This window comes from Gordionus sp. m RMFG-2023, chromosome 2, assembly GCF_954871325.1.
Source record: "Gordionus sp. m RMFG-2023 chromosome 2, tfGorSpeb1-WG-v2, whole genome shotgun sequence".
Classification (NCBI taxonomy): Eukaryota; Metazoa; Nematomorpha; class Gordioida; order Chordodea; family Parachordodidae; genus Gordionus; species Gordionus sp. m RMFG-2023.
In genome coordinates, this window is record NC_088776.1 from 16,039,858 (window position 1) to 16,067,631 (window position 27,774).

Consider the following 27,774-nt stretch of genomic DNA (forward strand, 5'->3'; position numbering starts at 1 on the left):
TCGAATTTATCAAGTTTAATTGTAGATAAATCCATCAATTTTCGTTTTTCCGCCATATTTTTTGAATCTCCATTTAAGGAATTATTTTCTCCATTCGTCGCCATTTAATAAAACGACTATGAATTATTAGCTATATATCGTTTATTTAATTTCAAAATTATCACATCATATTTATAATTCGAATCCATTCTTTTTTTATAAAATATATAATAAATAATATTTAATACAATTTATTATATTAATCTATGAATATAAATAAAAAAAGTGGAGTAATAGGGGATAAAGCTCTCAGGTTTCAGTAGAACTAGAGGCAGTCCTTCTTTTACACTGTTTATTTTTATTTATTATAAAATACATATTTAATGGGCCATTAAGATATTTTTAAAAAATATCATTTATCCCTAGTATAGTTTTTTGTCATCAAACAAAATAAATACTCCTTATTACAATGATAGATATTACAATCGATAAAAAAATAAATAAATCATGCTTAAATTTATATGTATGAATTCTTTTATTTGGACAATTTAAGAGTAGAATGATTAGCCTTTAAAAAGGACTGAATATAATTTAATTTTATATTTCAAATTATAAACCAATATTATATTATAACTTTTTGAATATTAAAATAGTAATTGTATTTCCAAGTTGAGATCCAAATTTAAACAATGAGGCACTAATATCTTCAATCATTCTGAAGGCTTAAATAAATGTTATTAAATGGTTTAAAAATAGCATTCTTAGTTAATAAAAGGAAATTTATAAAATAAATTACTTTTATCAAAAATGGCAAGTAATTCTTTTCTTGTCCAATTACATGATATAATAAAAAATAACCCTTCTTGTTTAAGAATATTTTGTAATGAGTAAATATAACTGTCTATTTTGTCATCTTGAAATATAATGCATGCTTCTTCTTTAGATTTATTGACAGTTATAGCATCAAAAGTACCCTTATCAATACAGAGATCAAATAAAATATTTTTATATTTATTTTGCAAATTGTCAAAATCTAAGAAATCACAATGCTATAATTAAAATAAATTTTAAAAGGTATAAAAATATAACATACATTATAAGATATATTTGTATCTTCATCTTTAGCTAAGGATTCAGCAAGGATAATAGATTTCACACTGTAATCCAAACCATATAAATTGATAAAGCCTTTTTTAAACTATTATTTATGAGAAATATGTTATAACATCATGTTTATTAATTTTACCAATTCAATAAGCAAAACACCATTGCCAGTTCCTATGTCCAATATAAAGCTTTCATAGTTAATCATATTTGTTTTCTCGATCCATCCAATGATCTTTTTAAGATTAATTTTGCCAAACCTTTATTTCTAGATATAAAATTTAATATAAAAATGAGTTACCAAATTTCTCCTTGATCTTTATGGTCATTATAATTTTGAATTTCTTCTTGATAAAATTCATTCCAACTCAATTATACATATTTATTAAAAAATATACGATAGATTTACTATTCAACTTTTGAAAGATCATTCCTGAGCATAATATTTTAACTTAATGGTAGGCTGTCAAATTAATAGAAATATCAAATTAAAACAGCTCTCAGTTGTCTAAATCATAAGACAGGTCCCGCCTTAATTTTATTTTCTATATATATGGTATTCTATATTATGGATTGGAAATTAAAAAATTGTCACATACCCTCGAATTATTAGCATAAAATGACATTGCAACCAAATCAATCTTTTAACATAGGTTTTTAAACTAGTTACATTACATGTAAATATGATGGCTAATTTTAGACGCAACACAGGAACGAGGATTTATTACTTTTTTTAACATGTTGACTGAGGTTCATTGATAAATACTAAACAATTCTTAATTATATTATATAGAAACCTAATACCACGATAAGGATTTTTGATAGAGGAGTAAACTCTTTATTGAAATTACTTATTTTTGATAATTAGGAATATTACACAGTTCATGGCAATGATGCCATATACACATCTAAAGAAGTGTTTAAGACTACTGGAGTTTTAAAATATAATGGGAAAAGTTGAATATTTTTCTATTGTTCTAATTAATTGTATTTGAATAGATCAAAAGTTACCATATGTAGTGTTAAGCAAATTGAATTTTGAAAGTTTTGCCAGAGATCTTTTATTAGTTAAAAAATATCGAATAGAGATATTCAAAGGCAATGTTAACAAAAATGATTGGACTTTATCTATTAAAGTTTTATAGTTTTAATTATTTAAAAACAATATTTCTCCATTATTAAAATTATTAGGCATCTCCTGGTAATTTATGGCAAATTGAAGATATATTGTTTGGGAACTTTGATTTGAATACAACTTCTGGCATAATGTCAGTTAAATTAAGATCAGATGTTCAGCAGCAAAATGTAAATTTTTAATCTTGATATGAATATGCATTTATTTAATCCACATTTTTTTGGTTTTAATAAAATATAAATAATAAATATTCTTTACACAATTAATATATAAGAGTATGCCTAATTTAAAATTACCTCTCAAAAATTTAATTGAAAAATTACAGTATATTGGTGTGGCATACTATGAAGATTTTGAGAGCCTAAAGTTTAATATCACTGAATTTTATGACGATGAACAATTATCCACTTTTGAAGTATTTTTTTTTTTAAATATAATATTATTTTATAATTCTATAGATTTATATTTCATTTAATTTTTTCAATATGTGCAGTAAAATACTTGAAGTGATCATTAAAATTTTTAATAAATCCAAATAAAATAAATGCTATAAGGTAGTATGTGTTTAATAATAAAGGAAAGAGTTTTGTTAAATATTTTGATGAATTCTCCTTTTGAACGAATAACTAAAGGACATAACCAATTTTAGATTTGTAAGTCTTGATATGAAGCCATTCCACTCCATCTTTCCTCTGAACATTTGAAGATTTCCATTGGGCTTTGCACTGTCTGCAATATAATTTTTTCCTTTACTTGTTCCTTTATAAAACTTTATTCAAAAAAAAATGAGCCATCATTTCAATGCAAATTTTCTAGAGTCCACCATCCTAGGCACAATGTCATGAACAATTAATTGCTAAAGCCCTTAAAACAGGGATGCGAACCCAAATCCAGGTTCAAGAAATTTAAAATTGTTTGGTTGGGCATTTTAAAACTACAGAACAAACAGAGACCTATTTTACGACAACTCAGTAAATCCGGGGTAAAATGGACATGGGGCAGGTTCGGACCCCTCCTAGGAAATTGATTATGATAATATTCTTGTTATCAAAATTTCCATTAAATGAAATTTAAAATTCTTGAACACGGGTTCAGGTTCACATCCCTGCTTAAAAAGCCAATATCCTATATTCCTTAGAACTTATACGGATAAATTTATTTTACGGCAAAAGGTCAGATGGGTTGACTGATTCCCTGGGAGAGAGGATTTTTCCTTGCTTGGGATTATAACTATATGGATATATTTGTTAAAGCAAATGCCCATGAATATTCCATCAATTAAGTGGTAAATAGCAGAAGAAATAAATACTCATTCCTAAACAATGTCCACTTTGTTCCTGTGGTCACCACATCACTCATCAGTTTTAGACCTGAGGTCCTTATCTTTTTAAAATCTACAGGGGAAATTTTCTGTGCTATTCAGCTATACTAAAGAATACTTATATCTGTACCAGAATACTAGCTTATAAATTTGCAGATCTAATTGTTCTATGCAGTCTTCATAGATTTAATTATAATACTCATTTTTTAATATGGTTTTTAAATTTTATTTTAATATAATTTAATATAAATTTTTATTTAAAATAACATTTTTTTAAAAAAATAAATAAAAGTTTTTAATTTTTAATCTGAAAGAGTGCGAATAAAATTTTTAAAAATTGTAACATAGATATTACGAATTAGTGTTATTTTAATAATGAAAAGTTACCATTTTTTTATTAAATTGAATGCCGTTTATTAGTAACTCTACTTTACAGCACTGATTCTTATTCAATTTAAAGAAAGTATAGTTTGGAACTAAATTAAATCTAGCACCCCTCTTTTTTGATCCTGAATTCAATTTTAAATTTCTGGTAAACGAAAAACCTCATTAGCGAAATTTCTAGGAGTCGGAATCACTTAAAATATTGTAGAATTCTTTTTAATCCAAAGTTCAAACTGACTTAATTATTTTTTATTTAATATTGAAATATTATTATAGGCCCTGATAGTGCACCTGGGACCAAAAGAATGTTTGTTGCCAACTAAGAGCAAGGACAATTCTTTGCTTGACCTAAGTGACAAATTAACAGAAATTCTGGAGAGAAACAAAGTTTTAATCACTGAACGCAAAAAAAGTTTTGATAAATATAAATTACTCTTAATACTCTATAAGGTCTTAAAATTATGAGTGCTTTCTATTTACAAAGTTAGGATTACTTTCTGAAAGATAAAAACATATTAAAATTGTGTAACATCATTAGATTTAAGAGTTAATTTATAATTCATTTGTTTTAAATTAAAATAAAGATGATTTCACGACACAAGATGTAGTGCAAGATATGAACAAATTGCTTAAATTTAAAAATAATCAAAGTTCCAATTTTTCAAGCTACCCTGAATATCAAAACAGCCAATTGGCTTTATCTTGTACATCAGCGATCATCAAATACCTAGACGTAAATTACTTATAAATTAATTTTTCATACTTTACTTTTTTTTCAACTGATTGTAAAATATTTTTTATAATGTGCTATGAATCGAATCAGAGATTTGCAGGGGCCAAATTTTCTGGCCTCTGTCCGGATTTGAATTTTTTCAACCTATTTTTGAACTAAACCTGGATTAAAGCTCCTTCTTTTTTTTTAGCTTGGCACGTTTTTAATTTATTTTTTAACAAAATTTTTAAAATTATGAATTTTTCTACCTGAAACTGCCAATATTTTTTAAATTATCGTTTTAAATTTTTTCATTGTATCAAAGAGAAATTGAAAATATAACACAATAGTTTATAAAATAGTTGTAATATAGGAGAGATATAAGAGCCTTAATTGACAATAAGAGAAAATTAGATATAGATATTAAAGATGTGCAGGAAAATTTGTACAAAAGAATTTGGGTTGTGGCGGACTATTAGTAGAATTTTAATGGGCCAGGCCTGATTTTTTCTAAATTTTAAAAAAATCTTAATGGGCTGACTGGATATAAAATTTAACTGGCTGGGGTGAAAATTTTATGCAAAAATTCTTGCTGGGTTGGGCCTTGCAGACTTGAAGTTTTTACATATCATTATATAAATATTAAGAAGAAAATTAAAAACTATAATTAAATCGATTTTTCTAACTATTTTTTTAAAATATTATATGGTCATAAAATAAATGTTTCAAAATAAAATAGTCACTATTAGTAATTATTGTGATATATACTATGCGATTGTTATAATTTCTTAATTAAAAGAAAGACAAAAATATGTATAAATTATTCTGGACATATTGATTACAAAATAAATTATGAATTATTTTTAATATTGGATTCAAGGTAAAAGGATATTATTACTATAATTTAATATATTAGCATATAATCAGTTAAGTTTCTTAGTAATCAATTAGGTTTCATTTTAGCGTATTGTTGATTTAAAACCCTTTTTACTGTTTTAGTTATTTTTTTAACATAAAAATAGGAAATATTATCAGTCCCAGCCTAGATTGAAATGAAAAATGATAACACTTTATGTATGCTCTATTTTATTCCCACACATCCTTCAAATAAATTGACTTAAATGATCATTCAGGTCACCCAACATTAACCATAAATAAACTGCACTGATTAGGTCATTTTATCATTGTTACACTACTTTTTAACTATTCTTTTATTACAATGATGATATTCATCTATCAAGCTACTGTCGCAAGATTGTCATTACGGTGTTTACAGTTTGGATACTTTAAACGTCGAAAATTTTATGAAGTTGGATATGGCAGCCATCAAAGCTCTCAATCTATTTCCGGAACATTCCGATATGAGTAAGCTCAATACATATTTTTTTACCATAGTGCCTTTCTTCGATATTGTTGACTTATAATCAGAGGTTGGAACTAAAACTAATCTAGGATCTAGTACCTAGAGCCCTTTTAAAATTTATAGGAACCAGAATCCATTATAAAAGTTCCAGTAACTAGACATGGATGGAATCATCGGAGTCTTCACTATAAAAGCTAGAACCGGAACCAGACTACTTTTTCATGGGGGCGGGACGGGCAACGCTGGCATCCCCCTCCTTTGATACTGCTTATAATCTTTCTAATAATGTTAAATCAAAATTCAGACTCCGAAACAAACAAACACCGGCCACAAAATTTGTATGCACTTTTAAATAAATGTCGAACGAGTCAAGGTCAAAGGTTATTGCACAGATGGATCAAACAGCCACTATTGGATGTAAATAAAATAGGTTTGTTTTCTTTTTCTCTAATTTTTTGGTTCATACTGCTAAAAGTGATTTAAAATTTTTTTTATTGTGTTTAAGTACCTGTATTTTTATCTCCATGCTGAACATTGAACAGCTATTTCTTTTAAAATATATATATTATTTGTCTTAGATTTAGAAATTTTTAAAATTGTTTTAACCCTTTTTAGCAAAAAATACGTGTTGACAATTCCTTCTTTTTGTTATAGTAATAAGTTTTATTTATTTAAATAAAATGTACATTAAATTTTTCAAAAATATTTAAAAAAAAAATAAGTGGCATGATATTGCTTCCATCTTTCCCGTCAATATCAAGATTCATAAAAGAATTTAGATTTTATTAAATCTGTTTTATTCGTCATTAATAATTTATCGCTTTAAAAAAATAAATCTTATAGTTTTTAATTTAAAACAGAGACGAGAACCCTCCTTCTAAAAAAATGGGTTTGGGTTCAATGAAGAATCTCTGAACCCGGTTCAGGTTCGGGTGGGTTCAGAGTTTGGAGACTTGAAAAATAATGACTTATTAAAATTAGTCAAAATAACAGAAACATCATTTTTTTAAAAAATTTATTTTAATTAGTATCGCCATAAAAATAATATCATCATAATAGAAATATAATAGCTGATAACCTGTCAAAAATGATAGGGAATCAGAATTTTCTCCTTATGGATAAATAATAAATTTTACCTTCATTTGACGATGGATGAATCAGAATATTCAAATAATAGGAATAGATTATCTATATTCATTCTTCCAAGATTTCTATAAATTTTTAGAGAAAAGGCCAAATATATTATGGAAAATATGGAATAAAGAAAAATGATTTGTGAATTATGATATTAATCAATTTTTTTAACAAATTTCCACATTCAGACGCAATGGTTTTTGCCCTCTCACTTCATATAAAATCTAGATTCATCTCAAAGAATCATTTAAATGCTTTTAAAACCTTCCTAAATATTCTTTTAAAAAATACCTGCCATCTTAAATTTGAATCAATTTTGGGGGACATGATTACTCACAAACACTGTGGTGGTATCCACCCCATTGCAATGGGCTATTTAGAAGATTATTAGCAAAAATAATTGCCATGAGTCAAAACCCAAGGTCTTAACTTATTAAGTATACGTATTAATTAGGATTTAGTGATAAGGAGAAGGCAAAATAGCTTCATATGCCATTTGTATTATATTCAAAATCCTCCTCCTAACATGGCTATTATCAAAGTAGACCTTAAAAATTATTTCAATAGCAAATTTCGTGAACATTTTATAAATTGTTTTTATCCCAAATTTCCTTTTTATTTAAAATTCCTAGAGATATATTGGAGCATTAAAACTTCTTTATTCAGCCCACTTGACAGATTCTGACGAAAGGATCCATCAGAGAACACACATCCCCGTTTATTTTACCTTGATATTCATTATCTCATCCATTATCTTAAATTAAATTTATTTGGATATAAATTTTTTATATCTTGATGAAGGAACAATCTGTGATGCTCTTATAAAATAAAAGGTTTTAATTTCTTCAAGCCAATTTGACTCATTCTTAATATGTCCAAAGCCAAAATCTGTTTCCATGATCCAAATATACAAAACCCTCATCTAGCAAGATTAAATTTTTTATTGAGTACATAAATAATAAAAATTAAAAAAATAAGGAAATTAATAAAATTTAAAAAAAGTATGGTTTAGGAAAAAAAATGCATTGCTGGATTTGAACCCAAAGACATTAGATTCGTAAGCGACGTTCTTGCCGATTAGGCCACAGACGCTTTTCAAAGTTGAAGATTTTTTAAATATATATTATAAATTATGACACTCTGACTTGACACGGCTTTTATATATATATTATAGATTATATGTAATATAATATTTAAATACAATTTATATATAATATAATATTTAAATACAATTTAAAAATATCATTACATTTCTATTTTGGAATTTTTATTTAGGCGAATTATCATAATATCTTCTAAAATATCATCATTAAGATTTCCACGTAGGCCCGACAATATAAATTTTAATGATGAGAATGATCGTTCAATGCTAAGCTAGTATTAATTAAGTTTAATATAATATATATAATGTATTTGTGTTGATGGGACCATAGAACAATTTTCGCTAACGTGTATAATTCTGGATAAATTAAACTATTCTCTTTCCAGAAGTCTAAAATATTTACATCCTTGTTAATTCTTTTAATGTGTGAAAAAATTTCTAATAATGAGCTTTTGATTCCTGTTCACTTTGATGCTGTGTTAATTTTTTTCTCTTTTTCTAATAACAATCTTTCAAAATCATCATTATCATCATCCAAGATCATTTGTAGCTGAAATTAATGTTGATCCATTCAATAATTTAATGATTTATGTTTTTCCCATAATTCCGTTAAATGAGTTTTCGCAACCTTTTACTGATCAATGCTTAATAGGATTTGATATCTGGGGTCTAAATATAGTGATGCATAAAGAATATTATAATTTAAATAAATATCCTCCTAAATCTCATATGCATTAATATCTCATTAGAAATATTATTGACTATTTTTTCCAATTCTAAACGGTATTTTATCCAAATGCCATAAAAATCGGAGAGGCATGATTGTAGCCTCAAGGTTGTCGCCTTAATTAGTTTCAAAACTACACTTATGTTAGCTATTGAATCCCATTCTGTTTTCTCTAGAATAAGATCCGATTTTGTAACAAAATTCTTACAAAAATCTTTCAATTTTAACAATTGATCCATCATATCGTAAACCGATGACCATCTTGTTGTGTTGTATAATCAATTATGCTATAGGTTTTTTCAGTGATTTCAAGATTTTAACGATCGTTGGAGTTCTTAAAAATCTTACCACTTCCCTTACTCAGTCAATAATTGATTTCGCATAACTTGTCTTTAAAAAATCATTAATGGCCAACTGTAATGTGTGTGCTGCACATCTAATGCTCTTTTGGAGTTAAATCTTTCAATATCTGGGACAGATCTGCTATTTCTTCATTTATTATATCGTCATTTATATCATCCTCATCCCAATTCCCCCTTCCACAGATTCATTTAATAATCTATCGGTTATTATAGTGTATAGTATAGGTTGTCTAATGGAATGCCAAATTTATTCAGAGTCTCTAAAATCATTTTTTTAATATATCTCCTGTAGCTATTTCTTTCATTTCTCATCGCCAAATTTCTTAATACGATGATATTACCTCGAATATATTGAATATTTATTCCCAGAATGCTTCTATAATCGTTTAGCAGAATCAATTTTTAAACAAACTAATTTATTTTTTGTTTCTCTTAATTTTTCTCACTATTTTTTTTAGACTCTTCTATAATTAAGTCTCTAATTTTATAACGACGCACCCAGGGCTTTAGTAATATAGTCAATAATTTTTTTAAACCCAGTATCTTCAATTATTGAAAAAGGGCTGTCATTAATAACCATTTCTATTAAAGCATTTGTTAGATCTTCTTATGACATCGAAATATGAATAGTTTTTTTTGTAAAATATCTTTCAATTTTATTAATATTATAGTATATTCTTTTATATCAGATTTGTAGTAATCAAGGTTTTAGTCGAAGTTTCTATGATTTTCGTTTTTTTAACCTAAATATTCATAGAATTGTTTCGAGTGAATCCTCTTAATATGTCTCTCTAAATTACTATTATGATTCCCTGTTAATATTTCATCACATATTCTACATTCAGAATCTCTTATCATTAAATTTAAAATATTTGGCTAATAAATCCTTGATTTTCATCTACAAATTAAATTTATAACAAATTATTTAAATTTAAATTAAACTACCTAAACTTAATTACAAAATTGATAGTAGAATTTGCCTTAATTTAATTATAATTTATATGACATATTCTAGAAAATATATATTTGATTATTAAATTTACTTTATAAATAAATAGCCACCATTTTTATATATATTTTTAATAGCACTTATTTAATATAAATTATATTTGATAATTAGCAACTTACATTTTTTAAAAATATTTTACCAGTGATTTCGTACTTCTTTTTATAATACACGAACAACAATATTCTAAAATAGATATTATTATATATTATCATCATTTAAAAAAAAACCCCTTTTAATCTGCTTTGCTGGGGAAAATTTAAAAATTTTTACGAAAAATATCAGACTCTTAAATATAACAAAAATAATTCCACGAAATTTTTAAATTAATATTTTTTTTGAATAAAAAAACAATTGTTTTAAATAAGAACTCTTTTTAAATAGGAAATTTTTTATAAATAAAAATCGTTAATTACATGTTTTTTATATTGATTTTTTTTAATATATAATGCAAAATAAATAAAATGAAAGTTTAAAATAAAAAAAATAAATTTTTTATAATTTAAAAAAAGGCCCTGGACCTTAATTTTTTAAAAAGGGTTTGGGTTCAGCGAAATATTGAGGGTTCGGGTTCTCGTCCCTGATTTTAACATTGATAAATTTAAACATGATAAATGTCATAATAGATTAACTTCTGTTTCAAATATGTGGAATGATTAAAGTATATTTAATTTTAATATTTTGAAGGTTTCAATAAAGATGATCTAAACATATATTTTGTAAATGGTTTTTAATTCATATTATCCTGCTTGAAAAGTTAAATTCTATATGAATTTTGTCAGTTATCTTATGAATGATTATGGCATTAGAAATATAAATATATATTTTTCTAATATTAAATTTAGATTGTATTGTACTTTTATAAATAAATTTTATAAAAAAATAAAAAATATTAAATCTAGTAAAATTAATAAAAACAAATGATCACGATTACAAAAAACTATAGATGAAAGATTAAATGTAGTTGAAACGTTTGTAAAGAATTATGGTTTAAGGCAACTTTTTGCCGATTCTCACCTTAGGAGGATGCCCGATTTTCAGAAGATAGCGAGAAAATTTATGAGGAAAAAAGCTACCCTGCAGGTTTTTTAAATATAAAATTAAATTTTAAATGGTCCCCATTTTAAAGTAAAGGTATCATAGTTGCATACGAGTAAATAAAATATAGACTAATCGTCTCAATTACTCTACAATCAAAAAAGTACTTTTACATAAAGTATCGAAACTTAGTATCCGATAAACATTGTGTATCGAACGGTATCTTATCGGCAATACTTTTGAAATTTCTATGTATCGTCTTGGCTCGATATTTATATATCGGTACCGGCAAAAATTTTGATATTCTTTTATATTAAAAGATAGGTAATTCTCTATCTATTTATCAATAAAAAAACTAGAAATAAAAAATGATTTAATTTTCACTACACAGTTAAAAAAAATATATAATTGATCCTAATTATTTTATCTTATATTTTTCATTATAGTTTATTTCTCTATTCTTTATTAAAAAAATTTAGAAATATTTAATTTTCACATAGATATTTTATACAATATGTATTGCTATTTTTAGTAGAGATGTATTTGTTAATTATTTAGTAGTTATTTTAAAAATGAATCTTATCAAATATATTTATATCGGTAACGATGGACTTGTTTAAAATTTATATCGGCATCGGTTTTGATACATTTTAAAAGTAACGTTAAGAATTCTTATATTACTATATAAAAACCTAAAAAATCCAAAATTGTATTGCAATTTTATATTCGAGTTTTTTAAACTTTATTAATTTTATTGGTATATAATTAAAATTATTTTGAAATAAAATTTTTATTTTTTATTTTTGCTTATGAAAGGACGTTTACAGGATATACAAAGCCGTAAAATGGTTACCCAACATAGTAACTTCCCTCGATTCTGACATTGAAAGTGACCATAAAGACAATCATTCTAACAATTGTAGTACCACATCGATCCTTACCAGCCATTTTTCCGTTCGAATCGGGGAAATTTTTAACGATTTCACCAAATATATCGAAATGTGCGAACTCATGATTGACTTAGAGAGGATCGAGAATAACCAGGAATACCTTATTAAGCCAGAGTTTGATGAGGATTTAAAATGTAATTTAATTGAACTAGTTCTGCTCCTCTCTCCTATCACTTTCTAGAAATTGCTACACAATTAACCATAATTATTTAAGGTTTAAGAGAATCGCTAAATCAATTAGAAAACTCGATGCAAGCTCAATTCAAGTCAGTGGCCAAAGACCTTTCCTTGGAACAGGGCAAGGGTATTAAACTCGAATACAGTTCACCCATTGGACATTATTATAGAATCACTAAAAAAGTTTTTCTTTCTTTACCATATCATTAATCGAATGTTAATTTTTTTTATTTAAGGATTCATTTTGATTTGAAATCATCACAAATTTGTTTTGACTATATTTTTAATTTAATTCCATATGGTCTAGTCATCTTGTTGAACATATTTAAAATAAATTTTGAGGTTTATAATTCAATTTTAAACAAATAATGCTTAAAAAACCATTAAAAAAAAATTAAGTTGAGGAAATTATGAGTAAAAAATTGGAAAGTAATTTCATTTATGGTAATATTAAATGGTGTTTAACTAGTGGGAAAATCAGTATTTTTAAACTGCTCCATCCATCCAATTTTAAATTAAGATTTTAGCTAAAATAATATTACGCAAGTCTCGATTTCTTTAATAGATATTCAACTTTTCCATTATGAGCAAATTCTCCTGACTCAATAATATCTTTTGCTAAAATATTGGGTTAGTCGTTTTTCCAACCTTTTAACAACACTAGGGAAAATATAAAATCTCAATAGCTAATATTATAAAATAATCAGAAAAACTTAGCACAAAAAATCCAAAATGAGTTAAATATAAAAAAAATGAAGGACGAAAAATGTCTCAGAAACAACAAAAAATACACAACGATAGACACCAACAACAACGGCGTGCGTTTTAAAGATAGCAAATTAGACACTCTTAACCTATCTTATATGCAAACCAAAGCAGATTACGAAGAACATCAAAAGATTGTCGTGGATGAAATCATGAATATTGCATGTTTTTTTTAAAATATAATATTAATCAGAGACCTGCATCCGGATCAGTTTGGGGTTTTTTTCGTATGACCCGGATTTTTATTTTTGAGCCTTTTTTGGCTCATCTGGAATTGATCAAATGTTATTATTTTAAATAATTTTACAAATTGTTTCAAAGGAAATGAAAATATGAGCATTAAATGTATAATAAACGCTGTATTGACTTATTAGTTGATATATTTTTTTAAAAACAAAATTGAATCATCTCCCAGGCCATATTTTTAATTTTTTTAAATTTTAAACCTGACCTGGATTAAAAAAAATCATATCATTTTCTGGCCTACAGGTCTCTAATATAAATATAACATGTCATTTGGTAATTTAGGCCATTAACTCGTTAACCTAAGTATGAATAGATTTTTTTTTTAAATTTATGAGCACTTAAATTCAAGCAGGACTTAATGGTCTACTTTTAGATAAGTTTTGTTTAATACATTATTATATATATTTACTCTAAGTGATTCCCTCCATGCTGATTTTCTTTACCTATCCACAGTAAGTAAGAAAGTAATTTGTTTGTAGCTGAAATTTTAGGTTTAAAACAACTTTTATTTATTAATATTTTTTGGAGACTATTCATTAATATAAAAATCATGCTTTAAAATAAATAAATTGGTTTCATAAACTTAAATATGACATGATAATAATTAACATTTTCTTGATACATTAAACATAATAAAACTCAAAAAGCGGGTTACACTGACCCCTTAATGAAACTGACGGAAATAACTGCCGAATTGGATGTACTAATAAGTTTTGCTGATGTTTCTCAAAATACGGCTTCACAACCTTATGTTAGACCTATCGTTTTGCCTAAAGGTTTTCTTTCAAAAATATTGTTAAAATAAAAAAATTAATAAGATGAAGGAGGTAAATGAAATTCATAGAATATATATATATATACTTAATATTAGAATGAAGTGAAAAATCAATTATTTATAAATTAGATGGTCTATGAAGAGTTAGTTACCTTTTATATGTTTTATTTTAATTTGCCTTGATATTTTAATTAGAGATATGCAAAGTGGGTTCGGGCCTGGCCGGGCCTAATATTTTTAAAAAAATTTTAGGCCAGGTTGGGTCGGACCTTGGAAATTTTATTAAATATGTCTAAATTTATCAATTTTATATAGAATTTTTATGTAAAATAAAAATTTTTGATTTAATTTATTGAACGCTATATAACATATGTCTTTTATTTTAAGTAATTATAAAAATTAATTTCTATATTTAAATAAATTCTGGCCGGGCCGGCAAAACTTTTTTAAAAAAAATTTCGAGCCGGGCCGGGCTTGAAAAATTAGGCCCGATGCAATCACTAATTTTAAAATTAACATACAGATTATTATTATATAAAAAAATTATGTAGAAGAGCGGATAATTGACATAAAACAAGCCCGAAATCCATGTATGGAAATTCAAGACGATATGTCATTTATACCCAACGATATTTATTTCAAAAAAGGTTTTTTATTAAATATGATACAAAAAATCTTAAATGATTAAATATCCCATTATGAAAGAAATCTAATAGATGTAAATAAAAGAAAGATAAAAATAAATTTTTTGTTGGGTATCATTGCACAATTTAAAAATATCGTTATATGGCATTGTTATTTTTTAAAATCAAAGACAAATGATAATACGACAGGGTTGCCTCAAAATCTAGAATGGATATTGAACGTTTTGGACCAAAATCACGAAAATGTAAAAAAATATTGTTGATAAAAACTTCCAGTTTCTGAGCAAAGATTGCAATTAGATAATTAGACATTTTTAATTAAAAAATAAATATACATATATTTTTAGAATCGTCATTAAATTTAAAGTAACCCAATTATTTAATTGCAATCTTTACACAGAAACTGGAAGTTTTTATTAACAATACTATTTTTTTTATTTTCGTGATTTTGGCCAAATATTTTTATGAACAAAATTATTTTTTTAAATTTTCTATATTTTTGTGATTTTGGCCAAATACTTTCTAGATTTTTTTTAAAGATAGAAAACGTTTTCTATATATCTAGATTTGTATAACTGACAGAACATCTTGCGAATATTATTAAAAGTTTTTTATATTTGGCTGGAAATTGTGAAAAGGTTTATATTTATCTGACAATTCTGGTAATATTTTAGTTGTTCTCAGCTACGACATTATGATAGAACTTGTTGAATCGATTTTCGCTATTTAGTACAAATAATTTTTATTTAGGGTTGATTAATAGTTCTAATGATTGTACAAAATGTTTAAACAAAACTATTAAATTAAACCAAATAGAGTTTATGCTATAATCTCAAAAAGATGACAGATAATATTTTTAAACAAAATATTAATAAAATATATTTAGTTCGAGATTTTTATATTAATTTCGCACAAGCGTCATATTGAATTTTTAAACCAATGACACATATTTACAAATTAATACAAGATATATTTTCCTTATTCGAATTATAGGTGAAACAACCTTTTACATCATAACCGGCCCGAACATGGGAGGAAAGTCTACTTATATAAGAACGGTTTGTGATTTAATTTGACATAAAGAAAATATTTCCTTCTAATTTTTTCAAACAATGACATCTTATCATAATCTTACTTAAATATTTGATTAACCCTGAAATTTTTTATCTTAATATCGTACATTATTATTTATCTAATTTTTAATTGCAAAATATTATTTTATATTTGATGAAAACTATGTTTATGAATAATTATTAGCCACTTTCAAAAAAAGATCATATATAATCATCATATATCGATCGTCCATTATTTATGTATAAAATATATTTCTTTATTTTACTATATTTGAAACACGTGATTAACAAAAGGCTGGCACTTTAATTCTAATGGCTCAAATAGGCTGTTTTATACCCTGTAATGGCTCTCACGGAGATATTCCTAAGCTATCTATTTTGGACGGTATTTTATGTAGAGTGGGCTCTTCTGATTCGCAAACCAGGGGGGTCTCAACTTTTATGGCGGAAATGATTGAGACTACCGCAATATTAAAAGTTTGATATCCATAATAGTTGTTTTTTAAAACTAAATAGACTTGATAACTAATATTATATTTATATAATATTAATCCATTTAACATTGTATCATAAAATACCAGGGACGAAGCGTTCATAGAAGCAAGGGAAGCATTGCTTCCCTTGAAATTTTTTTACAAAATTCTTAGATAAACTTAATATAATCTTTATACTATGCTAAAAAAAAATAAAATTACTTCCTTAAAATAATTAATATATTTTTTATAACGTTAAAAAGATTTATAATATTTTACTATGATAAAAAATTTACTATTATTTTTACTACGTTCAAAAATTTACTATTATTTTTACTACGTAAAAAAATTTACTATTATATTTACTATGTTAAAAAATGATGGAAGCAAATTTAATATTGCTTATTTTCCTATAATAAATATACTAATAAATCATGATTCATACGATATTTTTTTGGTGTAATTTTTTTATTACGTTAAAAAAAATATACAAGAGGGAAGCAAATCTAATATTGCTTATTATTTAATAAATAAATAGAAAATCATGTTATGATATTGTTTAATTTTACGATTAAAAAATAAGCATTGGGGAAGCAAATAAAAAATTGCTTATTCTTTTATAAAAGAAAATAAATTTTTTATATTAAATTTTTTTCTTACTTTTTTTATAATAAATTTTTTTTCTTACTTTTTTTAAAAAAAATTTTTTTTCTTTAAATTAATGTTTAATAATTGTAATTGTATTATTGAAAATTTATTAATATTATCATTTATCTCAAGAAATATTGGTACCAAAAAATTAATTATTGAAAAAGGAAGACCAAAGCCAATTTTAAGAAATTTAAAAAAAGAAATAAAATCTTGCATTCCTAATTTTTCTATCGATAAATATGAATGGCTCACTGGATGTGAATTTTCTAATTCTCTATATTGTTGGTCATGCTTATTATTCCCAAAGGAAAAATATGTTTTAATGATAGAGGATTTTCGGATATGAATAATTTTTTAAAGGCAGTTAAACGACATGAAGAATCAACAGCTCATTTGCAGTCGATGATTCAATTAAAAACATTTGGCGAAATTCCTATTGGAAATATGATAGATTCGATGCACAAAATATCAATCGAACAGCATAATTCGAAAGTTAAATCAAATAGAGAAATATTGAAAATTTTAATCAATTCTATATGTTTTCTTGGAGTTCAGCAGCTCGCATTCCGTGGTGATGATTGACAAAACTCAAAAAGGAACTACGAAAACGAAACAAAGAAAACTTACCCCAATCAAATATATATAAAAAAAACTCCCTAACTTACAGAAAGACCTTCTTACTAATTCTTAGACTTGGTAAAATTTCCACAACAGATGATTACAAACGGTTTTTATTTAAAATATTCAAATTATTTAAAATCATAAAAAATCATTTTTTATTTGAAAAAAAGAATTTATCATCGTAAAAAAAAATAATAAATGTAAAAAAAAATGTATATCAAAAATCAAAGTTTTAATGATTGACATTTTTTTAATATACATAAAAAAATGTTATAATTTAAAACATGCCACCCCTTTATGGGCGCATGGCATGAATATAAAAAAAATAATAAGATATTACTACAAAATTTTCGATGTACTAACACTAATACTATAGAATTCAATAATGTACTATGATACTAATAGGGGTGTTATGATGAAGACATTTTATGGGCGACATCAAGGTAGTAATAATTGGTTTTCCCACAATTCCATCGCGTCGTTATTTTGTTACAATATCTGGGATCCCTAAGTGCACGGGGCGGTTTCAACGATAGTAGTCATAGCTCTTCTGAGAAGATTCTCCTCCGGGGGCGTTGACGAGAGACTGGAACTATTATTGGATGTTCGCATTAAATTTCCTCTGTTCGCCGATGGAGCTGAATGTGTGCTAGGGAGCGACAGTTGGATCTGCATCTGTTCGCGCATCCTTCTGTTGGTATTCCCCGCGGACTGGCCCAGAGAATTGGTATTTATAGTAGTGAGGGGGGGGGCGAGAATCTCCACTGATGACACTGCATTGACTCCTGATGTGACCATCACTGTTACAGTTGTAACAGCGTCGCTTCCTCGGTCCAACGGAGGCCCTTGAATTTTCTTGGGATCTTGGCGACTGGATGTTCATCCCTGTATTTTTGGGGATCAAAGTCACTTGTAAATAGCAGGATCCAAAATCAATTAAACGGCTGTTTGTCTCCATGTCTAATATTATTTGGGCGGCTAGCGAGTATTATCAATCGGATGAAGGAGTGTCGACCCAGAAACGGATTATAATATATATTTTTTTTTATATTCAACACGGATGGGAAACAACTTTGGAAGAAAAAAAAACTATTTTAATTTAAAAAAAAAATATTTAAATTAACAAATTTTATTTTAAAAAACTTAACGAGGATACACCAAAAAAGAAAGGCATATATATAGTGTGTACATTGATGCAATTAAAAAAAATAATTAATAACAAAAAAAACGACAATTTCAAAATAATTTATTCTCACTCTTATTCCAATAAAATATATACGTTAAATTAAATAAAATTTCAATAATTATATCTGAATCCCCATTAATTATAAAATCATGTAGATTCTTTTATTCAATTTATGAAGGTTTATTCTTTTTAAATGATAATGCCTGTGCCCCTATGCCCCGTAAAGAGGTAACACAGTTTTGGCCTAAATCAAAGAAACCTTGGGAACGTATCCACATCGATTTCTTTGATCTTGATAAAAAAACATATTTTTTAGTGGTAGACTCGTATTCTAAATGGATAGAATATGCAGAAGTACATGGATATACCACGAAAATTGTTGTTAAAAAATTAAGAGAATTATATGCTCGGTTCGGTTTTCCCGACACGATAGTGTCTGACGGGGGTCCCGCCTTTGTCAGTAAAGATTTTAAACAGTTTTGTGTTGAGTCACAGACAAAACACATTCTAGCTCCACCATATCATCCCAGCTCGAATGGACAAGCTGAGAGGATGGTAGCCATTGTTAAAAATTGGATTAAAAAGGCTGGAACCCATAAAGAGGAGGCTTACATGTCTCAATTATATTACCTCAATTCTCGCAATCGAGAGGGGGTTACACCTGTCGAGTTATTTTTAGGTAGGCGGACTTGGGGTCCTTTGGATTTCTTAAAACCAAAGAAGAAGATTATTACCTCAATGGAAGTAAAATTAGGGGTACGGTTTGCCGTGGGACAAAAAGTGTGGGCCCGATTGTTTGACAATCGGGCAACCAAATGGGAAAGGGGTCGGGTCATATTGAACCGGGGTTCGAAATTGAGTGAAATTTTGTTAATAACAGGGGTGACTGTGATTCGTCATCACGATCATGTAAGATTGGGATAAATAGGAAGCGTCTTAATTTTTGGTTTGGTTCATGTCAGTCAGGGTTCCGAATAAGTGGTCATATTCGTAATAATTCAATATGCCCTGGTTTGGGGGTCAGTTTGATTAAAATTATAGCTCAATTTTGACAGGTTCATTAAAAGTTTTTTTTTTACCATTTTAATGATATTGGAAAGTTTTTTTTTCGTGCATGGGTGGCGTTAAGGAATGTTCGTGAATCAGTATAATTTTTTTTGTAAATATGCTTATAAGATGGAAAGTTTTTGTTTTTAAATGTTATTAAAAAAATGGTTTGTCGTGTGTTATCTGTTTTTACAGTCAGATGACTGTTTTAATGAATAAGAAGATTTTTATGATATTGGTAAGGTTGGTGGATATTTTTGTTTAAAAGAAAAAATTGTTTTGTCTGGCCAGTTGCCAGGGTAGGTGACAGTTTTGTTTAAAAAATAAAATTTTTTAAAATTATTAGTCTGTTAGAAAGGAAAAGAATAAGAAAAGTTTATGAATAAACATGTGTGTGCCTCATCTAGTTTACATCCCATAAGTCGGAGTGAGAATAAATTATTTTGAAATTGTCGTTTTTTTTTGTTATTAATTATTTTTTTTAATTGCATCAATGTACACACTATATATATGCCTTTCTTTTTGGTGTATCCTCATTAAAGTTTTTTAAAAAAAATTTGTTAATTAAAATAGTTTTTTTATCTTCCAAAGTTGTTTCCCATCCGTGTTGAATATAAAAAAAAATATATATTATAATCCGTTTCTGGGTCGACACTCCTTCATCCGATTGATAATACTCGCTAGCCGCCTAAATAATATTAGACATGGAGACAAACAGCCGTTTAATTGATTTTGGATCCTGCTATTTACAAGTGACTTTGATCCCCAAAAATACAGGGATGAACATCCAGTCGCCAAGATTCCAAGAAAATTCAAGGGCCTCCGTTGGACCGAGGAAGCGACGCTGTTACAACTGTAATAGTGATGGTCACATCAGGAGTCAATGAAGTGTCATCAGTGGAGATTCTCGCCCCCCCCCCTCACTACTATAAATACCAATTCTCTGGGCCAGTCCGCGGGGAATACCAACAGAAGGATGCGCGAACAGATGCAGATCCAACTGTCGCTCCCTAGCACACATTCAGCTCCATCGGCGAACAGAGGAAATTTAATGCGAACATCCAATAATAGTTCCAGTCTCTCGTCAACGCCCCCGGAGGAGGATCTTCTCAGAAGAGCTATGACTACTATCGTTGAAACCGCCCCGTGCACTTCGGGATCCCAGATATTGTTACAAAATAACGACGCGATGGAATTGTGGGAAAACCAATTATTACTACCTTGATGTCGCCCAAAAATGTCTTCATCATAACACCCCTATTAGTATCATAGTACATTATTGAATTCTATAGTATTAGTGTTAGTACATCGAAAATTTTATAGTAATATCTTATTATTTTTTTTATATTCATGCCATGCGCCCATAAAGGGGTGGCATGTTGTAAATTATAACATTTTTTTTACTATTATTTTTTTTTACAAAAATTCTTTTTTCAAATAAAAAATGATTTTTTATGATTTTAAATAATTTGAATATTTTAAATAAAAACCGTTTGTAATCATCTGTTGTGGAAATTTTACCAAGTCTAAGAATTAGTAAGAAGGTCTTTCTGTAAGTTAGGGAGTTTTTTTTTATATATATTTGATTGGGGTAAGTTTTCTTTGTTTCGTTTTCGTAGTTCCTTTTTGAGTTTTGTCATACGAGGCAGAGTTCTCCCGAGCATGCGCAGAAGGACGAGATTAGTAACGCAATATAAAGGATAACAGACAAAAAATGCGCCCATTCTACCCCACAGCTTACAAGTTAAAGTTGTGACGTAACAACGCCGAGTATCGATGCCTGAATGTTTGGATGGGACTTTAATGAAGCCATCCCCTGTCAACTCCTCTTCATCTTCAAAATCGGAAGTTTGATTGTATTTTCGATTATCAAATCCTTTCTTTTCTTGTAACCTCTTTTAATATTTTTAACAACCATCCTATTGGCCACCTTACCAGCCAAGGCTTCGCAAAGCCGTTTAGCTATGTATCGAATCACGAAAGACGAAATTAGGGCAAAAAATAGCACCCCAATTCTGTTCGATTTCTCGTCGTAAATCCTGGTCACGGCACCAACTGACAAAACTCAAAAAGGAACTACGAAAACGAAATAAAGAAAACTTACCCCAATCAAATATATATAAAAAAAAACTCCCTAACTTACAGAAAGACCTTCTTACTAATTCTTAGACTTGGTAAAATTTCCACAACAGATGATTACAAACGGTTTTTATTTAAAATATTCAAATTATTTAAAATCATAAAAAATCATTTTTTATTTGAAAAAAGAATTTATCATCGTAAAAAAAAATAATAAATGTAAAAAAAAAATGTATATCAAAAATCAAAGTTTTAATGATTGACATTTTTTTAATATACATAAAAAAAATGTTATAATTTACAACAATGATGAATCACCTAATTCAGTAAATAGAGGAAATTATATTGAATTAATTTATTTGCTCGCAGAAGAAAATTTGTTATTAAAACATCATTTAGAAAATAGTACAACTTTTATTGGACTATCAAATGATATCCAAAATGATTTAATTAATTCCATTTCATATGTCTTACACCAAAAAATATTAGATGAATTGGAAGAAACGGAATTTATAACAATAATATTAAATGAAACAATTGATATAAATAATAAATCCCAACTGGCTGTAGTTCTTCGATATGTTTTAAATAACGGGACATTATATGAAAGATTTATTGAATTCTTTGATGTTACAATGCATCGTGATGCTAATTCTTTATCAAAATTTGTCATTAAATTTTTGAATGATAAGAAAATTATGAAAAAATTGATAGGTCAAAGTTACGATGGCGCAGCTGTTATGTCAGGTGATTCACATGGACTGCAAGCAAAAATTAGAGACGTCAATCCTTCTGCACTTTATATTCATTTTTTTGCCCACAAGTTAAATCTTATATTATCAAAATCTTGCAGCAAAATTAAAGAATGTAAGGTTTTTTTGCAACTTTATCTGGTTTAGCCAGTTTTTTTAGTACATCATCTAAGCTTACAGCAGAATTTGATAAATATGTTAAAAAAAGATTACCACGAGTAGCCCCAACAAGATGGGAATACAATGGTCGGCTGGTTCAAACAGTTTTCAATTATTTGAAGGATCTAGTCGTTTTTTTTGAAAGTATGATTGATGAAAAATCTGATATTGTTTGGGATAATGATGTTCTAATAACATCTCGTGGCTATTTAAATATATTAAATGATGCAAATTTTCTAATTTTGGTATATTTTTTTCAAGAAGTTTTTCCAGAATCTGATTTATTATTTGATATACTTCAAACAATAATTAACGATGTATTATATTGTCTTAAAAGTATTAACGATTTCAGAAATTTAGTTAAATCTAACATAGAAAACTTTGATGTTTTTTGGAGAAATTTAAATGTAAAGGAAAATATTGAAGACAATTTAGATAAAAAACGTAATAGATCCGGATTGCCTAATACAAGAGAATTTTATAAAAATTTGATAATTAAAATAATAGATACTATAATCAATGAAATTGATTTTCGGTTTGATACATTAAAAAATATCAAATTCGTCGAATTGTTAGATATTAGTAAATTTCAAATATTTAATCAAAATTTCCCAAAATATTTATTAGACAATTTAAATGATACTTATTCTCAATTTTTCGACTTACACAAGCTGGAAACCGAATTAAAGGTAGTGTTTCGTGACGATGAATTTAGAAAGAGAAAAAATGTTTATGAAATACTTGAATTTTTAATTAATACCAATTTGATGAAAAGTTTTAAAGAGTTTTTTAAATTATGCAAATTCATTTTAACTTTGGCTGCAACAACAGCAAGTGCAGAACGGGGGTTTTCATCTTTAAAAATAATCAAATCTTATTGTAGAAACAGAATGAGTCAAAATCGATTATCGAATCTAGCTTTGATTTCTATTGAAAAATTTAAAATCTAGTAATAACTTTTATAATTCAGTACTTGATTATTTTACTCAAAAACAAAGACGAATTCCGCTTATTTATAAATCTTAATTTTTTATGGTTTGACTAATTAATAAAATAAAAAAATTTTTTGATTGCTTCCCTAGTAGTAAACTTGACGCCTCGTCACTGTAAAATACCTACCATTTAGATATCAAAAAATAAATAGGGACATGTGATATTAAAAAATTGGTATATCACTTTGTCAAAATATATGAAAAGAAAACAAACATAATATTATTAACCTAAATAAAATTAATTGCCAAAAAAATTAAAATCTTTAATATGAAAATATAGGATAAGTTTTATTTAAATATTTTAATTTAAAAAGATAATATCGAATTTCCTATAATAATATTGATTTTTTTTATTTTTTGGTCAATTTTTTTTTTGATTTAAGCGCTCGTATTTTTTTGAGAAGTTGTTTCCTTTCAACAAATTTATTACTGAACAATATTATTAAATATGTACCTGCCCATGCCCCGACCATCACTGTTTAGATCTGGCCGACTTTTTAAAAAAAATATAAATATATTTATTAATGTATTTATTTTAAAAAATAAAGATTTATCAATCAAAATTTGTTTTTTTAAATATTCTAGTTTTTAATTTAATATGAAATTTTTCCTAGACATAAGAAATCATCCCTTGATGAATTTGAATACTATCTATTAATTATATTTATTATATTGTTCGTATGAAGTCGAAAATGTCAAATTAAAAAAACGGAATTATACCTTTTCTGTGTTCGAGAACATCTCGAAGATGATATTCATAAATGAATAGGAATTTAATGATAATTATATTTTAAATGAGTTGTTAAAAATAATCCCTATAAATGGGGGAGATTTCTTAAATATTCCCAATTTGGAAATGTTTATCGAGAATATCTACGAAATCTCTATTTTAAACGATTTTTTATAAAACTCAATATGAAATATAGGTATTATCTTTCCTAGCATCCTTTCAATGTTATTTTTCGAGACTATATAAGAAATATTTCCAGTTTTTTGCATTTCACATTTTCAAGTTAATATTTATTACTGGGTGGGTTATTTAAAAAAATAATTCGGATTTAGTACTGATTATAACATATTATAATTTTTACATACGAGGAATGACATTTATATTAAAAATAATGATTCTATCGCAGCAAGCTACAGAGCACTCATTGATAATTATAGACGAATTGGGTCGAGGAACTTCCACCTACGATGGGTTTGGCTTAGCTTGGGCCATATCAGAGTACTTTTTTTGTTAAAAATTATATTGTTTAATAAAATTTAATGGAGTAAGTATTAGACAGATATAGAGAAATTCTCACTTTTAACAAATTTTTTTTTTTACCAGAAATGTATTTCAGCATATGACCTGTGAATTTCAAATGTCATGAGTGCCATTTTAATTTTTTTTCATATAAATATTCTGTAGTGCTACAAATTAATGGGTGTTTAAAATTTCATGACCAAATTGTGTGAAATTTATACGGTTAACTATTCTACACATGCTAGCTTATATTTCCGGTATAATCTGATTTTTGAAATTAAATAAAAGATTAGAAAAGAACACATTGATTCTAACATATACATATAAATTTTTTAAAAAGGTCTTTTGTTTATTCATTTTTATAATATATAGATATATATTACTATGGTCCCAAAATAGAATTTGGGTTCGCTTGAAGTTAGGGATTTTAATTGAAAAGTTAATGCCAAAGATGTCTATTTGCTAATTATTGGTGTAAAAAAATTTTTTTTTAATTATTTTGATTTCGTGGATATTAATAGGTTTGGATCTGTTTAGAACGAGAACATACAAATGAAATTGCAAGAGATTTTTTAAGGTCTGTTGGTTCGATATTATTTTTAATGATACCTTCTCTAGATCTTGCCGATTAATTAATAAATTATTAGATTTACTGAGGCATGCATTGATATGTCAACCTTGACTACATGAACAGTTTAGTTCATCCCCCCTCCCCCAATCTACATTAGATCGATATTTACTATTTATACGAATGGACAATGTCATATTTTAGATCTATAGCAAATCTTACTTGCTCAAATAAAAGATTGCTAGTAGGGTTATGATGTGAAATATTTTTAACCATTCATATCATTACTCTCTGCGATTGGACGAGATGAGTTACATCAAATCTAAAAGGGGTTACGATAATATATTTCTATAAAAGCTTAATAGTAAAGGTAGGAAAAGTTTTTATGAAAAGGATACTTGCTTCTGATGTATTTATTTTGCATGATTGAATAATTGATCGGTGTCGATATCAAGATATTAGGGAAATGGATATAAAAAAAAACTATGAAAGAAAAGACGAATTCAATTGATCTAGACAACCAGATTTAAAAAACGATTGATAAAATTAACCCCAGTTGAAATTTGTTAATTTTATCATTTAAATCATTTTCTAAAAAAATATATAGTTCTGTAATTTAATTAAAATATGAAAAGAATGTGACAACATAAAAATGTGTACAAATTCACGGATTAAGGATAAACTTTGGTGATGGTACGTGAATAAAAAACTATAAGCGAGCTAACAGGATTATTTTTTTAAGTGGCACAGTTTTGTAATCAGCTAAACCAAGTTAGAAGATTTGATATTTAAAAAATATACCCCTTTTTTCACCTCGATTAAAGTAGTACCCCAAAAGTGATAAGTTGTTAATGTACGTTTAAAACGGCTGATGAAAGTCCACATTAAAAAATATATGGTTGAAAGCATTTCTATATGCTAACTTTGGTAATTCACCCTGTCAAATAGCGAAATACAAAAATATCTAAAATGGTGACTTTTACCTTTAATAATAATCTTATAATAATTGAAATATCATACGGTTTACAGATCTTTCTGGTTATGTGACAAAATTGTGGTTCATTAAATATAATATTGGTTTAGGTTCGGTTTGTATCCCCGGTGAATTGAAATACGAAAATTATTCATATTGGTTTTTAATATTTTCAGTTTTACATATTATCTTTTTATCAATATTTGTTGTATAAAAAGATATTATGGTATTGAAGTTACCTCATGTAGGCTATATTCTATTTATATTCCCTAAATGTTTTGAGAATTCCTCTCTTAGGTTTTTCACAATAAGGCTAAATTAGAGAAGGTTTTTAAAATAATACACTCATCATTTACCCATAATTATCCAACGTGATAAAACTCTTAGATTTCAATTAAATAATAATTTAAGATCTGAAGATATCTTTAGTTTAAAAAAAAATTAAAAGTCGATTTTTAACCATTTAACTCTCACCAAAGTTTATTTTAAACATATTTTTGGCATTCGCATTTCTTTTTACACACTAATATTCACAAATACAGTTTTAAATTTTGTTATTGAAATATATTTTGAATGTTTAGTTAGTAAATTTTATAACTCATTCCCAATATCCAGCTAAATCTGGTCTTCTAAATTTATTTACTCATCTTGTATCTATAACACCTCCAGATTGAAATTCTATTATATACCAACATTAAAATGTGTAAAAAATACATGGAAAGGGAATTATTTTCTGACTAATTTTAAAAATTTATACAACAAAAAATTTACCTCTTCAATATACTTACAGTTGATAATAGACTATTAATACTTGAAGTTTTTGAAGCACTTACTCAATATTAATCTCGAAATCTCTTAAAAAATAAGAATTTTTGTAGGTTTAAGATTAAAGTATGATGATTTCATTTATATCAACGTATTGGTGAACTAAAAGGAACACTTGGACTAAACTATTCTTATATCTAGACCTACCAATTTTATGCCTTAATAAATTTAATATAAGGTTTTAGATCCTTATCCTTACATA

The 27,774-nt window shown here is 26.7% G+C and overlaps 2 protein-coding genes across 3 annotated transcripts in view; one reads left to right on the plus strand and one right to left on the minus strand.

Annotated features, from left to right (window-relative positions):
• LOC135925234 (EEF1A lysine methyltransferase 2-like) lies at nt 1-1,725 on the minus strand. Its single transcript, XM_065460460.1, has 8 exons — nt 1,683-1,725; nt 1,493-1,628; nt 1,385-1,450; nt 1,226-1,343; nt 1,073-1,177; nt 776-1,028; nt 614-701; nt 1-327 (listed from the first exon to the last, which is right to left on the minus strand). The coding sequence occupies exons 2-8, from the start codon at nt 1,522-1,524 to the stop codon at nt 234-236; spliced, it is 756 nt and encodes a 251-aa protein (XP_065316532.1). The 5' UTR covers nt 1,525-1,628; nt 1,683-1,725; the 3' UTR covers nt 1-233.
• LOC135925233 (DNA mismatch repair protein Msh2-like) overlaps nt 1,619-27,774 on the plus strand; it is a 27,294-nt gene continuing 1,138 nt past the window's right edge. Inside the window, exons 1-20 of one of the 2 annotated variants that reach the window (XM_065460458.1) lie at nt 1,620-1,736; nt 1,784-1,833; nt 1,877-1,912; nt 1,952-2,039; nt 2,083-2,219; nt 2,275-2,388; nt 2,544-2,633; nt 4,200-4,335; nt 4,508-4,656; nt 5,877-6,000; nt 6,303-6,428; nt 11,276-11,412; nt 12,184-12,451; nt 12,532-12,677; nt 13,253-13,424; nt 14,153-14,281; nt 14,832-14,927; nt 15,918-15,982; nt 16,292-16,474; nt 25,094-25,185. In XM_065460458.1, coding sequence (XP_065316530.1) covers nt 1,703-1,736; nt 1,784-1,833; nt 1,877-1,912; nt 1,952-2,039; nt 2,083-2,219; nt 2,275-2,388; nt 2,544-2,633; nt 4,200-4,335; nt 4,508-4,656; nt 5,877-6,000; nt 6,303-6,428; nt 11,276-11,412; nt 12,184-12,451; nt 12,532-12,677; nt 13,253-13,424; nt 14,153-14,281; nt 14,832-14,927; nt 15,918-15,982; nt 16,292-16,474; nt 25,094-25,185 — 2,372 coding nt within the window. In that variant the 5' untranslated portion in view covers nt 1,620-1,702. Of the gene's footprint in view, nt 1,737-1,783; nt 1,834-1,876; nt 1,913-1,951; nt 2,040-2,082; nt 2,220-2,274; nt 2,389-2,543; nt 2,634-4,199; nt 4,336-4,507; nt 4,657-5,876; nt 6,001-6,302; nt 6,429-11,275; nt 11,413-12,183; nt 12,452-12,531; nt 12,678-13,252; nt 13,425-14,152; nt 14,282-14,831; nt 14,928-15,917; nt 15,983-16,291; nt 16,475-25,093; nt 25,186-27,774 lie in introns of both variants that reach the window. The other variant, XM_065460459.1, reaches the window with a different exon arrangement.